The 20,057-nt window shown below is 37.7% G+C and overlaps 1 protein-coding gene across 5 annotated transcripts in view; it reads right to left on the bottom strand.

Annotated features, from left to right (window-relative positions):
* KNTC1 (kinetochore associated 1) overlaps positions 1 to 20,057 on the bottom strand; it is a 70,491-nt gene that overhangs the window by 28,899 nt on the left and 21,535 nt on the right. For all 5 annotated transcript variants that reach the window (XM_005217760.5, XM_024977090.2, XM_010813889.4 and 2 more), the window contains 17 exons: positions 18,890 to 18,951; positions 15,917 to 16,028; positions 15,070 to 15,213; positions 14,828 to 14,884; positions 14,629 to 14,724; positions 13,506 to 13,622; positions 13,272 to 13,415; positions 12,745 to 12,843; positions 11,944 to 12,047; positions 11,697 to 11,796; positions 11,125 to 11,259; positions 9,430 to 9,549; positions 7,868 to 7,940; positions 6,717 to 6,784; positions 2,084 to 2,364; positions 1,001 to 1,173; positions 273 to 370 (listed from right to left, as the gene is read on the bottom strand). In XM_005217760.5, coding sequence (XP_005217817.1) covers positions 273 to 370; positions 1,001 to 1,173; positions 2,084 to 2,364; positions 6,717 to 6,784; positions 7,868 to 7,940; positions 9,430 to 9,549; positions 11,125 to 11,259; positions 11,697 to 11,796; positions 11,944 to 12,047; positions 12,745 to 12,843; positions 13,272 to 13,415; positions 13,506 to 13,622; positions 14,629 to 14,724; positions 14,828 to 14,884; positions 15,070 to 15,213; positions 15,917 to 16,028; positions 18,890 to 18,951 — 1,983 coding nt within the window. The remainder of the gene's footprint in view (positions 1 to 272; positions 371 to 1,000; positions 1,174 to 2,083; positions 2,365 to 6,716; positions 6,785 to 7,867; positions 7,941 to 9,429; positions 9,550 to 11,124; positions 11,260 to 11,696; positions 11,797 to 11,943; positions 12,048 to 12,744; positions 12,844 to 13,271; positions 13,416 to 13,505; positions 13,623 to 14,628; positions 14,725 to 14,827; positions 14,885 to 15,069; positions 15,214 to 15,916; positions 16,029 to 18,889; positions 18,952 to 20,057) is intronic.

The following is a 20,057-nucleotide window of genomic DNA, read 5'->3' on the forward strand; positions in this document are numbered from 1 at the left end:
GCCAAAGAAAAAAAAATTAAATAGTTACTCTGGACAATGTCCAGAGATGCCTTGTTTGAGGCCCACTGTTTCAAAAGAATGCAAATTAAAGCCAATAAATGTGACTAGAAAAGAGAAGTGGTCTCATGTCCTTAAGTAGTTCTCTGGTATAGAGTAAGAAAATATAAGAGGTTGATTCAGTATTTTTATAAACTATGCAAATAATTTAAAAGTGGTATATAATGGATTGGGCTGGGGTTTTGTTTAAGGGAAAGAAATTCAAAGCAATTTACTTTCGTGAGAATTCCACAATCATCCATTTGGCACTGTCTGGAAAGCTCTACTGCCATCAAAGTGTATTTACAGAGTTCTAAGGCGTCCAGCACAAAATCTGAAAGTGGAGAAAAATCATTAAACTATTATTTCATGTGTTTAGAATAACAACAACAACAACAAATCTTTTTAATAATTACCATTCAAAATTCTAAGACAGGCCACAAAGTAGAGAGAAAGGTTTTCACATAGCTTTGACTACCCTAAATAATACAGGTCAGTATTTTTCTTAAGCTTGACTGGAAAGTAAGATCAGATATGGGGAGGCAAGGAATTTCACCATCCCCTGAAAGTGAGTATTGTCAACAGTCAGAAATGACATTGTTGGGACTTCTCTGGTGGTCCAGAGGCTCAGCCTCTGCACTCCCAATGCAGAGGGCCTGGGTTCGATCCCTGGTCAGAGAACTAGATCTCACACGCTGCAACTAAAGACTCCGCTTGTTACAACTAAGACCTGGCACAGCCAAATAGAGAAATAAATATTAAAAAAAAAAAATGACATTGCTAACTTTGGAAATATTTTAAAATAGTAATCCCCACAGAGATTCAATTATAAGTGTCCCTTTGTGAAAGGGGATAACGATCACTCCATACCTTCACATGTCCAATTGTAAGGGGACAGCATTAGCTAGACAAAAATGGAATGAAGCAGAGAACATAAAACTATGTAGATTATAAATCTTGTCACCTGGACTGCAGATGGTGGCAGCCTGGCATGCAAGGTCATGTATCTCGGAGGGAAGATTTAGACCCACAGGTACTGTCATTGGAACGCCACTGGCCAACATGTGACACAGCTTCTGACACATCAGGAACAGGAACTGCCCAGTGTCGGTGTTGCAGTGATATTTAAACAAGTCCCTTTAGAAGAAAGCAAGCGTCAGAAGTTAGAACACTCACGTGGGAAACAGATGTGTTTGCCTTACTCAGACTAATATATAATCACTACCAACATGTACAATGTCTTTAAATGCTTTCACAGTACACAGTGAAAACTTGCTTGGGGTACTGTTGTAGTGCAAGATGACCTATACTCAATGGTTCAGTTATCTGAACCGTTCAGATACTTGGGGGGTCAGTTACTAGACTTCTATGCTCCCTCTTTCTGACTCAGGCAACCAAGACAGGCTCTTAGGGTGAGAAACCAAGAATCATTTCTGTGGAAGTGAAAGGGTCACCAGCCCTACGTATCTTTTTAAATTTTTTATTGCTTATTGAAAATTAGGCTTATAGCTTAAAAAAAATTGTTGATTATAGTTGCTTTACAATGTCGTATTAGTTTCTGTTGTGCAGCAAAGTCAATCAACTATATGTATACATACATATATCCTCTTTATATATACATACATATACTCTTGTATATATATGAAAGTATATATACATACATATACTTTTTTCTTTTTTCTGATTTCCCTCCTGTTTAGGTCACCACAAAGCAGAGTTCCCTGGGCTATACAGTAGGTTCCCATTAGCTATCTATTTCACACATAGCATCAATAGTATATATGTGTCATCTCAATCTCCCAATTCACCCCCCTCCCCCATTCCCCTTGGTGTCCATATGTTTGTTCTCTACGTCTGTATCTCTAGTTTTGCTTTGTAAATAAGATCATCTATACCAATTTTTTCAGATTCCACATATATGTGTTAATATACGGTATTTGTATTTCTCTTTCTGACTTACCACCAGCCCTATCCTTATCATCAAAGAAATAAATGAAGTGGGTGTTCCTTTCTGATGAGCTGTGTGATCTGGGGACTAAGAACTCACCTGCATTTTCTCAGTGCAGCTTCCACGTTCCCATCGCTCAAGGCCCTCAAGGTCAGCTCGGCTTCCAGCTGTTGCCTGGACACCTGCAGGGTCAGCGCCTGTCGGTGCAGCTTGGACTCAGCGCTCAGCCTCTGCTCCTCAGTGGCCCGGGGCTCTGCTGGCCTCCAGGGTTTGTGTTTGGCCTGTGCAACTTGGTGAGCTTTAATGTGCTGCTCCCGGAGCTCTGCTACCAGGGAACTCTTGCTGTAATCTTCAAATGAAAGAAAGACCTCAAAGTTCTCCTGCAATAAGGCAAGCGAGACAAAGCCCCATGTCGGTTCAGTTCATCCATGGCTGAACATCACTGGTGTGTCATGAATCTCTTTTCTCCCTTGTAAATTAAGAATTTAAGTCTCTATATTTCAAAAGTAACTTATATAAAGGTTGGGACAGGGGAAAATATCACTTTAACGGAGGGTTTCCTAACTTCAGCACTGCTGAGTATATTTGGCTCAGCAATTCTGTTGTAATTCTAAACCTACAGTAATTCTCAGTAATTCTAAACCTAACCCTGAGCAGAAGGAGAAAGGGGTTAAGTATTAGGTTTGTGCAATTCCACCCTGGCGGCATGAAGAAGCCAGCTTTGCTGTTTTCTGTAATAACTCCTGGTTGGCTTCTAACTCCAGAACTAGGATTTATTTTTCCAACCCAATAGAAAAAGTCCTCTTGAAGCCCAAGGAAGGGCACCAAGAGGCAGTGGCAGTGAGGGGGACTTTTTTATTTGACACCACACTTTGGAGCAGGGTTTCTCTATCTGCCAGATAATTGTTTCCTGCAGAGGCTGTCTGGGTACAAAAGGTTGTTTAGCAGCATCCTTGGCCTCTCCCCACTACACCTGGCACAAGGAATGCTCCACAAATAGTAGCATAACTAAACACGACTTTGCTTAGATCAAAACTGTTGCTTTAAAAGATCTGCAATTCTCAAATGTAAGAAGAATGTGGAGAAGTTAACTTATCCTGACTCCTGGGTGCTTTACATGAAGACATCTATTGTTTAAAACGGAAGGTCTCAAACTTTAGGGGTGCAGCACCTCTTTATACTCTTAAAAACTATTGAGGGGGGCTTCCCTGGTGGCTCAGTGCTCAAGAATTTGCCTGCCAGTGCAGGAGACAGGTTCGATCCCTGGTTCAGGAAGAACCCACAGGCCGAGGAGCAACTAGGCCCGGGAGCTGCAACTACTGATGTCTGCATGCCCAAGAGCCCAACAATAGAAGCCAGCACCATGAGCAGCCTGAGCACCACTAGAGCGCATCCCTCCTCTCTGAAACTAGAGGAAAGTCTGCACAGCAACCAAGACCCGGCATAACCAAAAACAAAACAGGGCCCTCCCCCAAATTTTAATGAGATATCTATCAATATTTACTGTATTGGAAATTAAACAGAAAAATTTTAAATACATGGGCATATAAAAATGCACATTCTATCAGTCTTTAGAGTGACAATGTTATCACAGCATGAAGCTTCTGAAAACCCCACTACCCTCATGAGAGAATATGGCTGGAAAGAAAAAAATCACTTCTTATTTTTGCTATAAATATAGTTTTAACCTCATGGACTCCCTGAGAGGGTCTCAGAGACCCTTGGGATTCCATGGGCTATTCTTTGAGAAACTGTGGTACAATAAATTGTGATAAGTTATTTCTTCTTCCCATACTTTGAGATAAAACAGTTGAGAGTTACATTTGCCAGTGTATTTACTTCAACCTTTCACAAAGAGATCCTTGTATGTACTCCATTTCCTACTTTTCCGTGAGCCCTGATAGCCTTTCTATTTACAAAGTCTTTTCACATTAGGAAAGACCTGGAGCCAAAATAAAGTTAATTTCAAATTTCACATCTGAAGACAGTTAATCCGTTCAAAGTAAACAGAAATTAATTTTCAAGAAAAAGCAAACTGCTTAGAATGAAACTATATAGAAAAAAAGTAGAGATCATGAAGTAGATAGTCATCTTTTGGACTGGTTTCTACATAAAATTTGCTCTCTTTCACAATATTTTGAAACGCTGTGGTTTCTCAGTTTCCTCCTCTATAAAGGAGAATGGTAATAGTAACCTCTGTGGGGAGCTACTGTGACAATTAGATAGCACATGAGAAGCCCCTGGAATCATGTATAGTACATGGTAAGAACTGAGTAAGTGATGGCTACTGTTAGCCATCATTCAGGGTCATTGGAATTAAATAATCTATACAGATACCTTAAATCAAAATGGTTTTTTAAAAAGGCATAAATGATTGATAGAATATAGTTTAAAAAGAGAGTTGTTATTTAGTCACAAAGTCATGTCCAACTCTTTGCAACGCCATGGACTGCAGCACGCCAGGCCTCTCTCTCCTCCAATGTCTCCTGGAGTTTACTCAAGTTCATGTCCATTAAGTCAGTGATGTTATCTCATCCTCTGCTCTCTTCTCCTCTTGCTTTCAATTTTTCCCAGCATCAGGGTCTTTTCCAATGAGTCAGCTCTTCGTATCAGGTGGCCAAAGTAATGAAGCTTCAGCCTCAGCATCAGTCCTTCCATTGAATATTCAGGGTTAATTTTCTTTAGGATTGACTGGTCTGATCTCCTTGCAGTCCAAGGGACTATCAAGAGTCTTCTCTAGCATCACAATTCAAAAGCATCGATTCTTTGTCACTCAGCCTTCTTTATGGTCCAGCTCTCACATCTCTACACAACTACTGGAAAAACCATAGCTTTGACCACACAGAGCTTTGTCAGAAAAGTGATGTCTCTGCTTCTTAATACGTTGCCTAGGTTTCCAAGGAGCAACTGTCTTCTAATTTCATGGCCGCAGTCACCATCTGCAGTGATTTTGGAGCCCAAGAAAAGAAAATCTGTCACTGCTTCTGCTTTTCCCCTTTCTGTCTGACATGAAGTGATGGGACCGGATGCCATGACCTTAGTTTTTTAATGTGGAATTTTAAGCCAGCTTTTTCACTCTCCTCTTTCACCTTCATCAAGAGATTCTTTAGTTCCTCTTCGCTTATACACGGGTATTCGGGTCAAGAATCAACAGTTAGAATCTTACATGGAACAACTGACTAGTTCAAAAAAGAGAGAACATTTCTTAAAAAGTTAAAACAAGACAGAATTGCCATATGACTCAGCAATTCCTCTCCCAGGTATATACCCAAAGGAACTGAAGGCAGGAACTTAACAGATATTTGAACATCCATGTGCAATGCAGCATTATTCACAACAGCCCCAATGTGAAAACAAACTGAATGGCCATCAAGAAATAAATAAAAATGTGATAGAGCTGTACAGTGGAATATTATTCAGAGGAAGGAAGGAAGTGCTATACATCCTACAACATGAATGAACCTTGAAAACATTATGCTAAGCAAAAAATGTCAGACACAAAAGGACAAATATTGTATGATTCCACTTTTATGAAATTTCTAGAACAGGCAAATTCATAGAGATAAAAAGTTGATTAGAGGTTACCGGGCGCTGCAGGAAGAGAGGAATGGGGAGTTGTATTGCTGAACAGATGCAAAGTTTCTGCTTGAGGTGATAAAAAGCAGACACCGGTGATGGTTGTACAACACTGTGAGTGGAGTCAACACCACTGAATTGTGTTTTGAAAAATGGTTAAAATGGCCAATTTTACATTGTATGTACTTGACCATGATTTAAACAATCAGTAATGCAGTACATCGAAGAAGTTACTGAATTATACATACACTTCAAATGGATGAGATGTATGGTATGTGAATTATATCGCATTAAAGCTGCTTCCAAAAAAAACAGACAGTGGTAAAGAATCTACCTGCCCAATGCAGGAGACACAGGTTCAATCCCTGGTTCGGGATTGAAGTGGCAGAGCAACTAATCCTGGGCACCACAACTATTGAGCCTATGATTTATAGTCCAGGAACCACAACTATTGAACCTTTGCACCACAATTACTGAAGAGAGAGTTGGGCTGTGAAGAAGGCTGAGCGCTGAAGAACTGATGCTTTTGAACTGTGGTGTTGGAGAAGACTCTTGAGAGTCCCTTGGAATGCAAGGAGATCCAACCAGTCCATTCTGAAGGAGATCAGCCCTGGGTGTTCTTTGGAAGGAATCATGCTAAAGCTGAAACTCCAGTACTTTGGCCACCTCATGCGAAGGGTTGACTCATTGGAAAAGACTCTGATGCTGGGAGGGATTGGGGGCAAGAGGAGAAGGGGACGACAGAGGATGAGATGGCTGGATGGCATCACTGACTTGATGGACGTGAGTCTCACTGAACTCCGGGTGTTGGTGATGGACAGGGAGGCCTGGCATGCTGGGATTCATGGGGTTGCAAAGAGTCGGACACGACTGAACGACTGATTTGATCTGATGTGCTGCTATCAAGAGAAGCCACCACAGTGAGAAGCCTGAGCACTGCAACTGGAAAGTAGAGAAAAATCCTGCACAGCAAAGAAGACTCAGCATAGCCAAAAGTAAATGAATAAATAAAATTACTTTTTTTAAAAAGAGAAAAGGAAAACCAGTATATCTAAAGTTCCTGAAGGCTACTGCAGAAAATCTTAAGGAGGAACTGATCATTTATGCCAAATGCACTGATTAGCCAGGTAATAATGTTCAACATGGCTTAACTTACCTGTAAGCTAGCAACAGTTTTAAACTGTTTCAAGGTTTCTTCCCATTCATCTTTCTTCTGCAGATTATCTGTAATTCAATTTTTAAAAGTTATAGAAGACATCCAAATTCTGATATTATCAGAATTTTTAAAAGCTAAAATTTTAATTCACTTTGGTTTTCTCAAATCTTCAGTAGTTCTTTTCAGATTCTGATAGAAGACAATTTAAGTAAGCACAAAAAGAAATCTAGGGAGGGAGGTTCAAGAGGGAGGGGACATAAGTAAACCTATGGCTGATTCATGGTGACGTATGGCAGAAACCATACAACATTGTAAAGCAATTGTCCTCCAATTAAAAAAAAAGAAATCTAAGTATTCTCTTTGAAAGTAGAAAAAAGAAGTTTTTTGGTTACATGAGAAATGGCAATTTTTCTGAAATAAAGTCTAGATTTTTTCCCTCCAAGAAAGTTACTTTGGTAATTATTTGTCTGTTCTAGCTTTTCTTGTTGGAAATAGTACATTTATTTTTTCAAAAATTTTGGCCACACCTCAAGGCGGGACCTTAGTTCCCTGACCGGGGATCAAACTCGGGCCCTCTCTCCACGGAAGGTGGAGTCTTAACCACTGGATTGCTGGGAAAGTCCCTTGCTAACTGTTTTAAGTTCAAGGTTAAATGGTTTTTTCCTCAGCCATAATCAAATGATAAGTGAGCAATATGAGTGAACAGTGCAAGGCACCAGAGAAATCTAGCCTGGCGTTAAACAGTCACTGAAGTATACACAAATGATGAGCTACTCTTAGATAATTCTGCTCTTACACTGCTAATCAAAAGAATAAGGCAAGGAAGGCTTTTCCTGAAGAAAAATGTGTGGGATCAAACAAGACAACCAGGGGATTTCATTGGTGGTCCAGTGGCTAAGATTCCACACTCCCAATGCAGGAAGCATGGGTTCAGTCCCTAGTCAGGAAACTAGATCCCACATGCTGCAAAAAGAGCTGGCGCAGTCAAATTAATAAATATTACAAACATGAAAACATACAGTCTGAGCCAAACAAACAAAAAGACATGACCAGAGCCTGTGCACCAGTATGGCAGATGTCACTGATACCTGCTCCTGAAAAGGATCGGTTTTAGAACTATACCAAAGTGAGGGAATAGAAATGGAAACTACCTTTCTGACTGTTGCAAAGTATTTTAAGAATGTCTACTGATGTTTTCGCTACAGACAGTCTCCAGGCCTTGTCCTAAAAAGAGAAATGCAAAATGAAGTCCATTTCTTATATCTGCCATTGTATAGGTAGTGCATATATAAACAAATACATAAAAAGCACAGAATCAGAATAAATAATAGAAATGGCTGAACAATCAAGAGGTCTGTGTTATAGGGAGTTGGGCACTCAAGGAAAGGATGATATACGAATACTATATAAGCTAAATATGAAAAATACCAAACGGACTCTCTCATGTATGATTTAGGGATATCACAGAATATGTAAATCTCCCACATCACCTTTCAGTTACACTATAATTAACAAGCATTTGGATTTTGTTTAATAGCTTATACTTATTTGAGAAAACATTGGGATAAAGCTCTCTGGAAAAGTTAAAAAGAACTGAACTTGTTTAGTATAGAAATCAGAAGTCTAAGAAATAATAATTATTCTCAAGACCAAAAAAGAAAAAAAAACTTTCTTTTTTTAAGATAAGAAAAACCAACGAGGGAAAAGCTTTAATTTAAAGAGATGATGTATGTAAAAGGCTTAGTCAGGGTCGGGTTCATATGAAGTACTCAAACATTTTGATCATGGGTTGCAGTTGAAGCTGGTAATTGAGAAGACAGAGTTTTATGTGAGGCGCTGCCACTTTCCAAATACTCTTGGGAAAGCCACTAATTTTAAAATTTTAGTTTCTAAACTCAATCAGTAAGGAGCTAACAACAGGGCCTCCTTCACAACGATGTTCACTGCTTTTCTGTGAACAGTAAGAGGACAATAAATTTTAGGTGTTTTAAAAAATCATTTCCCTAAAGGTAAAAGAATGACTGCAGTGGAGACTTCTCTGGTGGTCTATGCTCCCAATGCAGGGGGCTTGGGTTTGACCCCTGGTCGGGGAACTAAATCCCACATGCAGCAACTAAGACCAGGAGCAGCCTCCACCTCTTAAAAAAAAAAAAAAAAAGGCTGCAATGGGAAAAAAAGAAAAAAATTGAAGGGAAGTGAATCACTGAGAATGACTGGGAAGTAAGTATCTCCAAAGGTTTAAAAAACTCAACTCCCCTGGATAAATTAGGTTTTAGGTTCCTTATCTGTCTATCCTGAATTGGCTTTCTGGTAACTGCTAAGTTTCAAGATTCTGTTCTCAGATTAGATATACATTGTTTCTGCAGCTGATGTTACTTGAGAGTAATGATTATGCCCCATGCAATGTAAAACATTGTTTACACTTTAAGGCATTAGGGAAAACTCTATGTCCAACAGGTGCTTCAATTATTCCTTCTGATCTGCAGATCCTAGATTACTCAGTGTGGGCCCAGAGGCACTGCTCCAAGGCAGCCATATTTGTTTTTATTTCTATATGATAAATTTTTGACATAGTAAACAGGAATTTTCATATTAGGCCACTGTAGCAGTGAGAAGGACAAATACTCTTATCTGTGAGTCTGTCTTTTCTATCCTATTGATAAATAGCCATAAAAACTGGATTTATCTTCATTTTATTTAGTCAAAATCTCACCTCATTAGAAGTATCTGGTTCTTCCTGTAAAGCCAGTCGTGCCCATATGATTACTCTTTCTGCAGTTTTCTTAGCTTCAGCAAGAGGCAAAGACCTCAACAGAAGGACACAATCTTCACCCTACAGTCAGAGTTTGAAAGGAAGAAAAAAACAGCTGGTACTGGCAAGGAATGATTTGGATTTACCTCCTAACTTTATTACTTAAAGATGAAATGATATCATTTTGAAAAACAGATTATGATTCCATGGTTTAAAAATCTGAAAATTGTTTCATATGACAGAAAACAAAAAAATTAAAATACTACCCTTTGTAATTCTTGGGTATGCCTAATAGTTTAGGAACTAAAAAGCCTCTTGATGAAAGTGGAGAGTGAAAAAGTTGGCTTAAAGCTCAACATTCAGAAAACTAAGGTCATGGCAACTGGTCCCATTACTTCATGGGAAATAGATGGGGAAACAGTGGAAACAGTGGCAGGCTTTATTTTTTTGGGCTCCAAAATCACTGCAGATGGTGACTGCAGCCATGAAATTAAAAGACCCTTACTCCTTGGAAGGAAAGTTATGACCAACCTAGATAGCATATTCAAAAGCAGAGACATTACTTTGCCAACAAAGGTCCGTCTAGTCAAGGCTATGGTTTTTCCTGTGGTCATTATGGATGTGAGAGTTGGACTGTGAAGAAGGCTGAGCGCCAAAGAATTGATGCTTTTGAACTGTGGTGTTGGAGAAGACTCTTGAGAGTCCCTTGGACTGCAAGGAGATCCAAGCAGTCCATTCTGAAGGAGATCAGCCCTGGGATTTCTTTGGAAGGAATGATGCTAAAGCTGAAACTCCAGTACTTTGGCCACCTCATGGGAAGAGTTGATTCATTGGAAAAGACTCTGATGCTGGGAGGGATTGGGGGCAGGAGGAGAAGGGGACGACAGAGGATGAGATGGCTGGATGGCATCACTGACTCGATGGACGTGAGTCTGAGTGAACTCCGGGAGTTGGTGATGGACAGGGAGGCCTGGCGTGCTGCGATTCATGGGGTCGCAAAGAGTCGGACACGACTGAGCGACTGAACTGAACTGAACTGAATAGTTTTAGAATTACATAAAGACACTTAAAAATACAAAAATAAACCCACATCCTATTCTGGGAACAAAGGGTCCTATAGCATATATAAAACATGAGCTAAATTTTGTTAACTACCAAAGACTATGAAAGCTCTTTGCTTCTGCTGCTGCTGCTGCTGCTAAGTCGCTTCAGTTGTGTCCTACTCTGTGCAACCGCATAGACGGGAGCCCACCAGGCTCCTCCATCTTGGGATTCTCCAGGCAAGAACACTGGAGTGGGTTGCCATTGCCTTCTCCAATGCTTGAAAGTGAAAAGTGAAAGTGAAGTCGCTGGGTCATGTCTGACTCTTCATGACCCCATGGACTGCAGCCTACCAGGCTCCTCCATCCATGGGATGTTCCAGGCAAGAGTACTGGAGTGGGGTGCCATTGCTTTCTCCCATGAAAGCTCTTTAGGTACTCACAAAATACTTTAAAAGAAAAAAAACTATAGATAGAGGCCAATCTAATGCCTAATGTTGGTATAACTTTGCTTTAATGCTTGTCTATTTGTATAATTTGATAGTTAAATCTTTAAAAACTCAAAACAAAGAAACCATATATGGATCAAAGTAAGAATAATATAAAACTTTCACACCTGTTCTCTATCAATCAGGTCAATAATCCTTAGACTGTAGATTTCATCTTTAGGCAACATATATGCTTCAGCCACCTTCAAAGCATCTTCTAAAGAAGATGGGACATCTTGTTTGAGAATGTATCTGACCACCCTCTGAAATAGATATAATTCATATTTCTTTGTTATGAAATCTCACAGAGAACCCAGAAATCATGTTTATGTAATTAAAACAATGAGGCAAAAGCTAAACTGTATGAAGAATTAAAACACAATTTGTATTCTGAATTTAATGACAATCCTTTCACTTTTTTTTTGGTTCCCCTTAGCTTTGAGATTTAATTGATAAGTAAAAATTATATATATTTAAAGTACACAAATTATGATGTAATCTGCTTCTTTAGCTCCTTAATTATCTGTTGTCTTTACTGTTTTAATAACCAAACACTCTGTTAACATCTTATCTAACAAAAGGAAAGTAGTGAAGAACCTAGGTATATGAATCTTTAAGAATGTAAAACCCGGTCACATTTCCCGTGGTGTTCTAGAAGTGGAACAAAGGTGTTAAAAGATTCTTCAATTATTGGTCTTACCATTATTTCCTTGTTTAAGAGATTCACCTCCCTTATTCCATAGCCTCGTAAAAGTTTTTTCATCTCCATTAGTTTGTAACTTTCCTGTAACAGCTTGACCCTAAAAGTAAATTTATTGATATTAACATGGACTGTCTCTGTTATGAAATACTAAGAGACACAGTAAAGGACAGAAAAAAATGTTAATTTCAACTCAAAACATAGTTTATCCCACACCAAAAAGTAGATCAGGAGACTGTAGTCTTACTTGGGATGGCCCATCTCCAGGTGCTGCTTCACCAGCTGCTCCACAGCTGCACTCCAGGGGACCACTGCGGCATACATTATCTTGAGCACAGCATCAAATATGAGCTACAAAGACACACACGCACCAACAGTGACTGGCCCTCGGATTTACGTTTCATGCTAATTAACGATGCTGCCCAATCTACAGCAAGGGCCCTGCATCTGCTGTATGGAAACTTGAGAATACTTCATCTTCTGACAGCAAAACCATGTATTTCTTCCAAAATTCACACATATTAAGTCATTATTTTCTACAGTCTCTGTGTTTAAAAAGGTTTTTTATGATTTTATTCACATTTTACAATAATGACTAAAAACAGTGTGAAGTCAAAATAAAGGCATATGATAAAAATATTAAAAACTGTATGTTTGTAAGACCATAGAAATGCTGGAAATACATGCATTCAAATGTCCACGTGGTATTTCTGCAGGTGGGAATGAGAAGACTTTTCACTTTTTATTTTCACGAGAAAAAAGAATCATGGGTGATTGTGATTTTATTTTCTTTTTATTATTTTTTTCATATTATATAAATTCTTTCTAACAAATATGTATTGCTTTTTCTTGGTTTTGCTTTTTAATATTTATTTTTTTCAAACTTTAAGCTTTTGTTCTGTACTGGGGAATATAGCCAACTAACAATGTTGTGGCAGTTTCAGGTGAACAGCGAAAAATATCTGCTGCTTTTGTGACCAGAAAAAAGAAACTTTTAAGAAAGGATGCAATGCTCAAAAAAAACCCTATATGATCACTATTCACTTACATCTGTGTCAGATAAACATCCTATTACTGCCATGGCTTTTGCTTCCCAGGCTGTATCAAAGAGTGAGGTGAACTTTGAGCTACATCTCTTCAGTAAATCCTAAAATGAGACAAACATTTTGTTTAAATTTAAAACTCACTAGAAAACAAAGAAACAAAACCAACCCACACACACATAAATAAATACAGATAAACAGCTTTTATGGATATTTAAAAAACCAAAAACTTGTACTTAGCTATGAATGATGAACTACGGTCAACAGTGCAAAATTGCCAAAACCTTGGTCTTCACTTTTACATGGCGCAGAAAACTTTGTTCACACTTCTGTTATTTCACAACAGCCATTTGCAGAAAGTCCTAATATTATCCCATTGTGTCGAGGTTACCAGCCAATGAGTAGCAGAGTTAACTCACATTCTTAACAACAATATGCTGCACAAATCCTAATGTTAAGTATCCACATTCCTCAAAGAGTTAAACATTCAATACAACGACACACTGCACGGATCCAGGAAAAAAGAAGTTACCTCTATGTACAAAAGCAGAAGTTCCTCCTCCTGTAAGTCATGTTCATGCATGTAAACTCTTATGAATTTCTGGAAGATGGAAGGAATAAGCTCGGGGGCCAGCACTTTATCAAACATTCGGAATACAATGGTGGTTGTATCCTCCTGGATATCAAAATAAAGATGGCATAAATGCAAACTCTAGTCATGTTGACTGTGGTAAAATAATTCTGATAAATCTAGACTTTTACCTACCTTCTCAAAATCAGAGAGGGCTAATTTGCAGTTGTATTTCCTATGCAGTGTGATTAACTCTCGAAGGTTATTTACCAAAGTCCTTAACTGACATACTTCCTCCATGTTTTGATTATCCTTGTAAAACAAAAATGTTGAAGTTGTTACGGATATGAAATAAAAGTATGAGGGAAAGACAAATAACTTATGCCTTTAAATTTTGTATAAGTCTAACTAAAATTAACTAGTACAAATTAACAGATCAGAATCCAATAGAAATCTGAAATTTTTCTTTCTTAAAAAAAAATAGAAAAAACTATTAATACAGTGTAATATTTTTTCAGAACCCCAAATATACTTAGGTACACAAACATCATTTAGATGGTCCTCAATGTTCTGATCATATAGATGTAAAGCTATAGATTAAAACCAGATATAAAGCTATGACATTTCCTAAAGCTATATACAAGAAACAGAATTTTCAATTGATAAAAGGCAATTAGGGAAAAGAAAAAGAGGAAAAGCTCTCTTGTGGAAAAAACATATAATGATCAATATACTTTATAGATTATAACATAAAGATTATATGATATCAATATACTGCTTGCAACCTACAGAAAAAATTTTTATTTTATTCTTAATAGTATATGCTATGCTAAGTCGCTTCAGTCGTGTCCAACTGTGCAACCCCATAGACGGCAGCCCACCAGGCTCCCCCGTCCCTGGGATTCTCCAGGCAAGAACACTGGAGTGGGTTGCCATTTCCTTCTCCAAAAAAACTAATCCTAATGCATTATTAAGTTTTGCCCTTTTAAAGGACTATGAAATGCTACTAATGCATAAAATCCCAATTAGACTACTTAGGAGTATGTTTATATATTGTTTCCCTTTGGTTCAATAAAGAAAAACAATGCATTAGAACAGGTTGAAGTTGTGACAGAAACATTAGGATTTTCCTTTTTGTGGATTGTAAATGTACACAACAAAAGAACACACAGAAAGAAAATGTAATAGGCACATATGTCTAACTACAGAGATAAACTTTTTAATATAAATTAAATACTTTTTAACTGGGCTTCCCTGGAGGCTCAGATGGTAAAGAATCAAATGTTTTATTACTAAAAATTTCTTTTTTGTATCATACCAAGGAACTCCAACTCCAAGAGGATGCCAATCCCAACTCATTTTCTGCTGTAAAAAATACCTCTGCCAGTTGAAGCCCATTTTCTGGCCAGTTTGCCTTTAAAAAAATATTAGAGACCATTAAAAATAATGTTTTTATTTTCAAAACAAAATGAGGAGTACTTGAAATGTCTCTTTACTACTAAGTATACTGGTATTACCTTATCAGTTAATTCAAGGTTCCTGGCTGCTTGCTCCAACCATTTTGCAAGAATTTTCTGAAATAGATACATCATATAAAGTACAAATAGATAATCACTGAAATAATTTAAAACCTCCATGATAATCTTTCAAAAGAGATACTAAAATGAACTACCTGGTGTTAGCATGACTTAATCTTTAACCATATAAAGTAAAAAATAAAATTGAATCATCCAGAGTGGAAACACTGACAGCAACTTACCTGTCCTTCAGGTACAGTCTTTCTCACAAATGGGATCACATCATTTTTAAGCCATGGACAAAGCTTTTGCAGAGAGATTGGTGTAGAAATTGAGTTGAGCAAGTTCTCAAGCATTTTCACATCAAATCTGCTTTCAAAGTTTGCCTAAATCATAGAGTGAGAAACTAAGATTTATCTGATAAATTTAAACTGAGAGCCTCCCAAGAGGGAAAGACTTATTAGGAAGTCATCTCAAGAAATATTTTACTGATTTAATTGACCCTTAAAGCAAATGATTCATGTTGGTAGCCAAATTCCATGAAACCTCACGGCAGTGAGTACGAGTTAATAAATCGAGGCAGAGGAACTGGCAGAGATGCCTTTCTAAGGAAAACTTAACTGAAGGTGACAGCATAAGCCCTAACAAGCATGTGTCTTTAACAGCCTCACACCCAGATCCTGCTCTTCAGACCTAATATCCTATATCATTATTCAGGTGATTTAGAGCAGCAACTGTAACAGGCAACCCTTTACCACTATCTGAGCTGCAATATGACTACCTTCCCCACCATTAACAAAGAAGGTGTGAATAAACTGTGGCAATAAACTGTTTAATAGAATGTTACCTCTTGAGCTAAGTTTAGGACCCAACTAGACTCTGAGTAATGAGACAACGTAAGTTCCTATTTTATCATCATATTTCCTCTGAGTTAATATCATCAGAGAACGGTTTTCTCTATTTTATCAAACAGTCTGAAAACGCCTCATTGCCCAGTCATTCCTCCCACCTCATTTGTTTCCAACACTGATTCAATAACATCTCTAGGGAACTATAAAGCCATTCAGAAAAAAATGCAAAAGAAATTACCCGATGTCTCAGCCAGAGGTACTGTGCACAAACAAGGTTTCCTTCTCTTAGCTGTAAAAAAATATCCTTAAGGTCATCTTCATTATTCAGAAATTCAATCCAAGAACTACCACTGCAAAGTCAAAAAGAGGAAAGAAGCTAATAGTTTAAAAATATATATTAAGGTTATACAAGTGGATATCATTATGCATTTTAACTAGTTTTTTTCCTCAGAGTTAAAAAAAAATACCAAAGATTATACAATTAGTCTCCTTCTTATCCAGACCTATAGAATTCCTGTATTTCCCTCCCCAGAAGGCACAGCTCTTCTTATAGACCCTTTCTGAAATAATCACTACATATTCAAGCAACCATTTTAAATTTTAAATGAATGATTTCAATGAATTTTTAATATATACTGTTTATACTTGAAAAAATTCATTTAATATTATTTTGGCACTTGTACCAAATGAGCAAATATAGTTATTATTCTTTTTAAGGACTACATATGATTCCATGGCATGGATTTACTATAATCTAACTAGACCCCCCACAGGTGAACCTTAGGGTTATTTCCAGTCTTTTGCTATAATCAATAATGCTGTAGTGACTACCCAGTCTTAATTAAAGCTCAGAAATACAAGATGAATACTTCCTTAAAATGACAAAAAGACAATACTCTACAAGCCTGTGTCATGATTAAATAAGACAAAATAAGCATTTTCACTAACATCAGGACTAACAGAAGGATGTCTGTTTACCACCATTATTTAATAATGTCCTACAAGTATCAGTCAATGAAACTGGGCAAGAAATGAAAAAATGAAGCAAAATTATCATTATTTGCATATATAATAATATACTTGGAAAAAGCAAGATTAACTGAAATATTACTATAAGCAAAAAAAAAAAAGGAGTTCAATAAGGTAACTGATTTAAAAGTAATTTTAAAAAAACAATAGCTTCTATATTCTTTTGAGAATATGATACAGTTCCATTTATAATAGTAAGAAGAAAGAACAAAATTCACATAAAGTATACAAAATCTACATGAAGACAACTGAGTAGCTACCACTCAGGAATATAAGAAAAGAATAGAATGAGTAGGAAGACATGTGCGTGTGGGCTCAGTTGCTAAGCTGTGTCCGACTCTTGTGATCCCATGGACTGCAGCCCACCAGGCTCCTCTCTCCATGGGATTACCCAGGCAAGAATACTGGAGTGGGTTGCCATTTCCTCCTCCAAGGAAGACACATACTGTCGTTAAATATCAAGATTTGATATTGCAGATAGTGGTTCTCCCCAAATTGATCTTAGGTTCAGCACATTCCCATTTAAAAAATAATAAAAAATCCAACAAAAATAAGATTTTTAAAAAACTGAATAAGCTGATTCTGACTCTTTCATACAGAAAAGAGTAATCCCCCAAATTCTGGAAAATAAGCATAGTGAGACTAGTCTATCAGTTAATAGGACACTTTAAAGCTACATTAATTAAAACTATTGGATACTGGTGAATGAATAGAGATGAGATCAAGTGAACACAATTATATTCCAGAAACTTAAACACACATGAGAATTTTAATATGTAATTAAGGTAACATTTTCAGTTAGCACTGAAAAGGTGGAATGTTTAATGATAGTACTGGAATAACTGAAGAGCCACAAGGAAAAAAATAAAGCTTCCTTCATTGTTAGTTTATCACGATAAATAAACTTATGTTTGAAGTAGCTATACTGCATATTTATAAATGCTTTCTTGGTGCACGTTAGTATATCTAATAGAATTAATTTCCAGAAATGAATTGCTAAGGCCAAAGGTACGTGCCTTTAAATCTGCCTTCCAAACGTTTCAAACCCAATGGATGATGTCAGTTCAGTCGCTCAGTCACGTCTGACTCTTTGCAACCCCATGGACTGTAGCACGCCAGGCTTCCCTATCCATCACCAACTCCCATAGCTTGCTCAAACTCATGTCCGTCGAGTCAGTGATGCCATCCAACCGTCTCATCTTCTGCCATCTTCCTTCTCCTCCTGCCTTCAGTCTTTCCCAGCAACAGGGTCTTTTTCAATGAGTCAGTTCTTCACATTAGATGGCCAAAGTACTGGAGTTTCAGCTTCAGCATCAGTCTTTCCAGTGAATACTCAGGACTGATTTCCTTTAGGATTGACTGGTTTGATCTCCCTGCAGCCCAAGGGACTCTCAAGAGTCTTCAACAACAACACAATTCAAAAGCATCAATTCTTCGGCACTCAGCTTTCTTTATAGTCTAGCTCTCACATCTATACATGACTACTGGAAAAACCTTAGCTTTAATTGGACGGACCTTTGTCAGAAAAGTAATGTCTCTGCTTTTTAATATGCTGTCTAGGTTGGTCATAGCTTTTCTTCCAAGGAGCAAGCGTCTTTTAATTTCATGGCTACAGTGATTTTGGAGCTCCCAAAAAATAGTCTCTAACTGTTACCATTGTTTCCCCATCTATTTTCCATGAAGTGATGGGACCGGATGCCATGATCTTAGTTTTATCAATGTTGAGTTTTAGGCCAATTTTTTCACTCAACTCTTTCACTTTCATCAAGAGGCTCTTCAGTTCTTCTTCACTTTCTGCCATAAGAGTGGTGTCATCTGCACATCTGAGGTTATTGATGTTTCTCCCAGCAATCTTGATTCCAGCTTGTGCTTCATCCAGCCCAGCATTTCACATGATGTACTCTGCACATAAGTTAAATAAGCAGGGTAACAATATACAGCCTTGAGGACGCCTTTCCCAATTTGAAACCAGTCTGTTGTTCCATGTCTGGTTCTAACTGTTGCTTCTTGACCTGCATACGGATTTCTCAGGAGGCAGGTAAGGTGGTCTGCCTTACCTGGATGAGGTAGGAAGTGCCTAAAGTTTAGCAGGGAGGATAACATTTTCCATCATTCACTCCCTAGAAACACAAATTCATACAAAGCATTGCTGTATCTTTTATGACAGTCCAAATGTACACACCTGAATTTTTCTGGTCCAAATGCTCCATAAAAAGTAGTCAATTTTGCATGAGCCCTTAGTACCTAAAAATAAACCCAACAGTCTGAATATTGTGTGCAGTAACATTAAAATAAAAAACACCCAAAATTAGGCATTCTGTTTTAGAAATCTTGCGCATATTTTCCTTTTATCCTGCATTACAGGTCAATACCCCTAAATATGACTGCCTTTATTTAACACAAAACATAAAACTTGGACTGATGGAAACATTTCCAGTCACAGTCATTGCAATAAAACTGCAAAGAGGAAGGTATTTGTATATGAACTGTGCCTTTAAATCTGCCTTCCAAATGTTTCAATCCCAATGGATGATGTAGGAAGTGCCTAAAGCTTAGCAGGGAAAGTGTCTTTCAAAATCAATTAGTTTTCCCACTGATTTATAAATATGACCTTCTGGTAAAACCTAGCTGGATTATACTAAACATTTACTTTAAGATAAGAGTTAAAAATTATATAGATGGTCCCTGACATGCAATGGTTCAACTTAAGATTTTTTGACTTTATGATGGTGGAAAACCAATATGCATTCAATAGAAACCACACTTCAAATTTGGATCTCTTCCTGTGTTAATGACAATATACAAGACAATACTTTCTTATGCTGGGAAGAATTAACAAGCTGTAGCTCCCCTTCAGCCTCATAATCCCAAACAACTGATACCCTTTCAACCATTTTGTGTTTTCACTTTCAGTACAGTATTCAATAAATTACATGAGCTATTTGACACTTTATTACAAAGTAGGCCTTAAGTCAGATGATTTTGCTCAACTCTAGCTAATGTAAGTCTCTGAGCACATTTAACGTAGGCGAAGCCAAACTACGATGTTCAGTTGGTTGGGTGTATTATACGTACTTTTCTTTATTTGCATGCGGCATGCAGGATCTTAGTTCCCCGAGCAGGGATGGAAGCTGTGCCCCCTGCATTGGGAGCACGGAGTCTTAACCACTGGACTGCCAGGAAAGTCCCTTAAATGTATTTTTCACTTATGATATTTTCAGCTTAATGATGGGTTGGTCAGGACATAACCCCATCATAAGTCTAGGAAGATCTGTATGTACATGTACACACACATATATTTTTTGACACCATCATAACTATCATAATTTATAATTATTTGAGGTAGCAAT

This window comes from Bos taurus, chromosome 17 (genome assembly GCF_002263795.3).
Source record: "Bos taurus isolate L1 Dominette 01449 registration number 42190680 breed Hereford chromosome 17, ARS-UCD2.0, whole genome shotgun sequence".
Lineage (NCBI taxonomy): Eukaryota > Metazoa > Chordata > Mammalia > Artiodactyla > Bovidae > Bos > Bos taurus.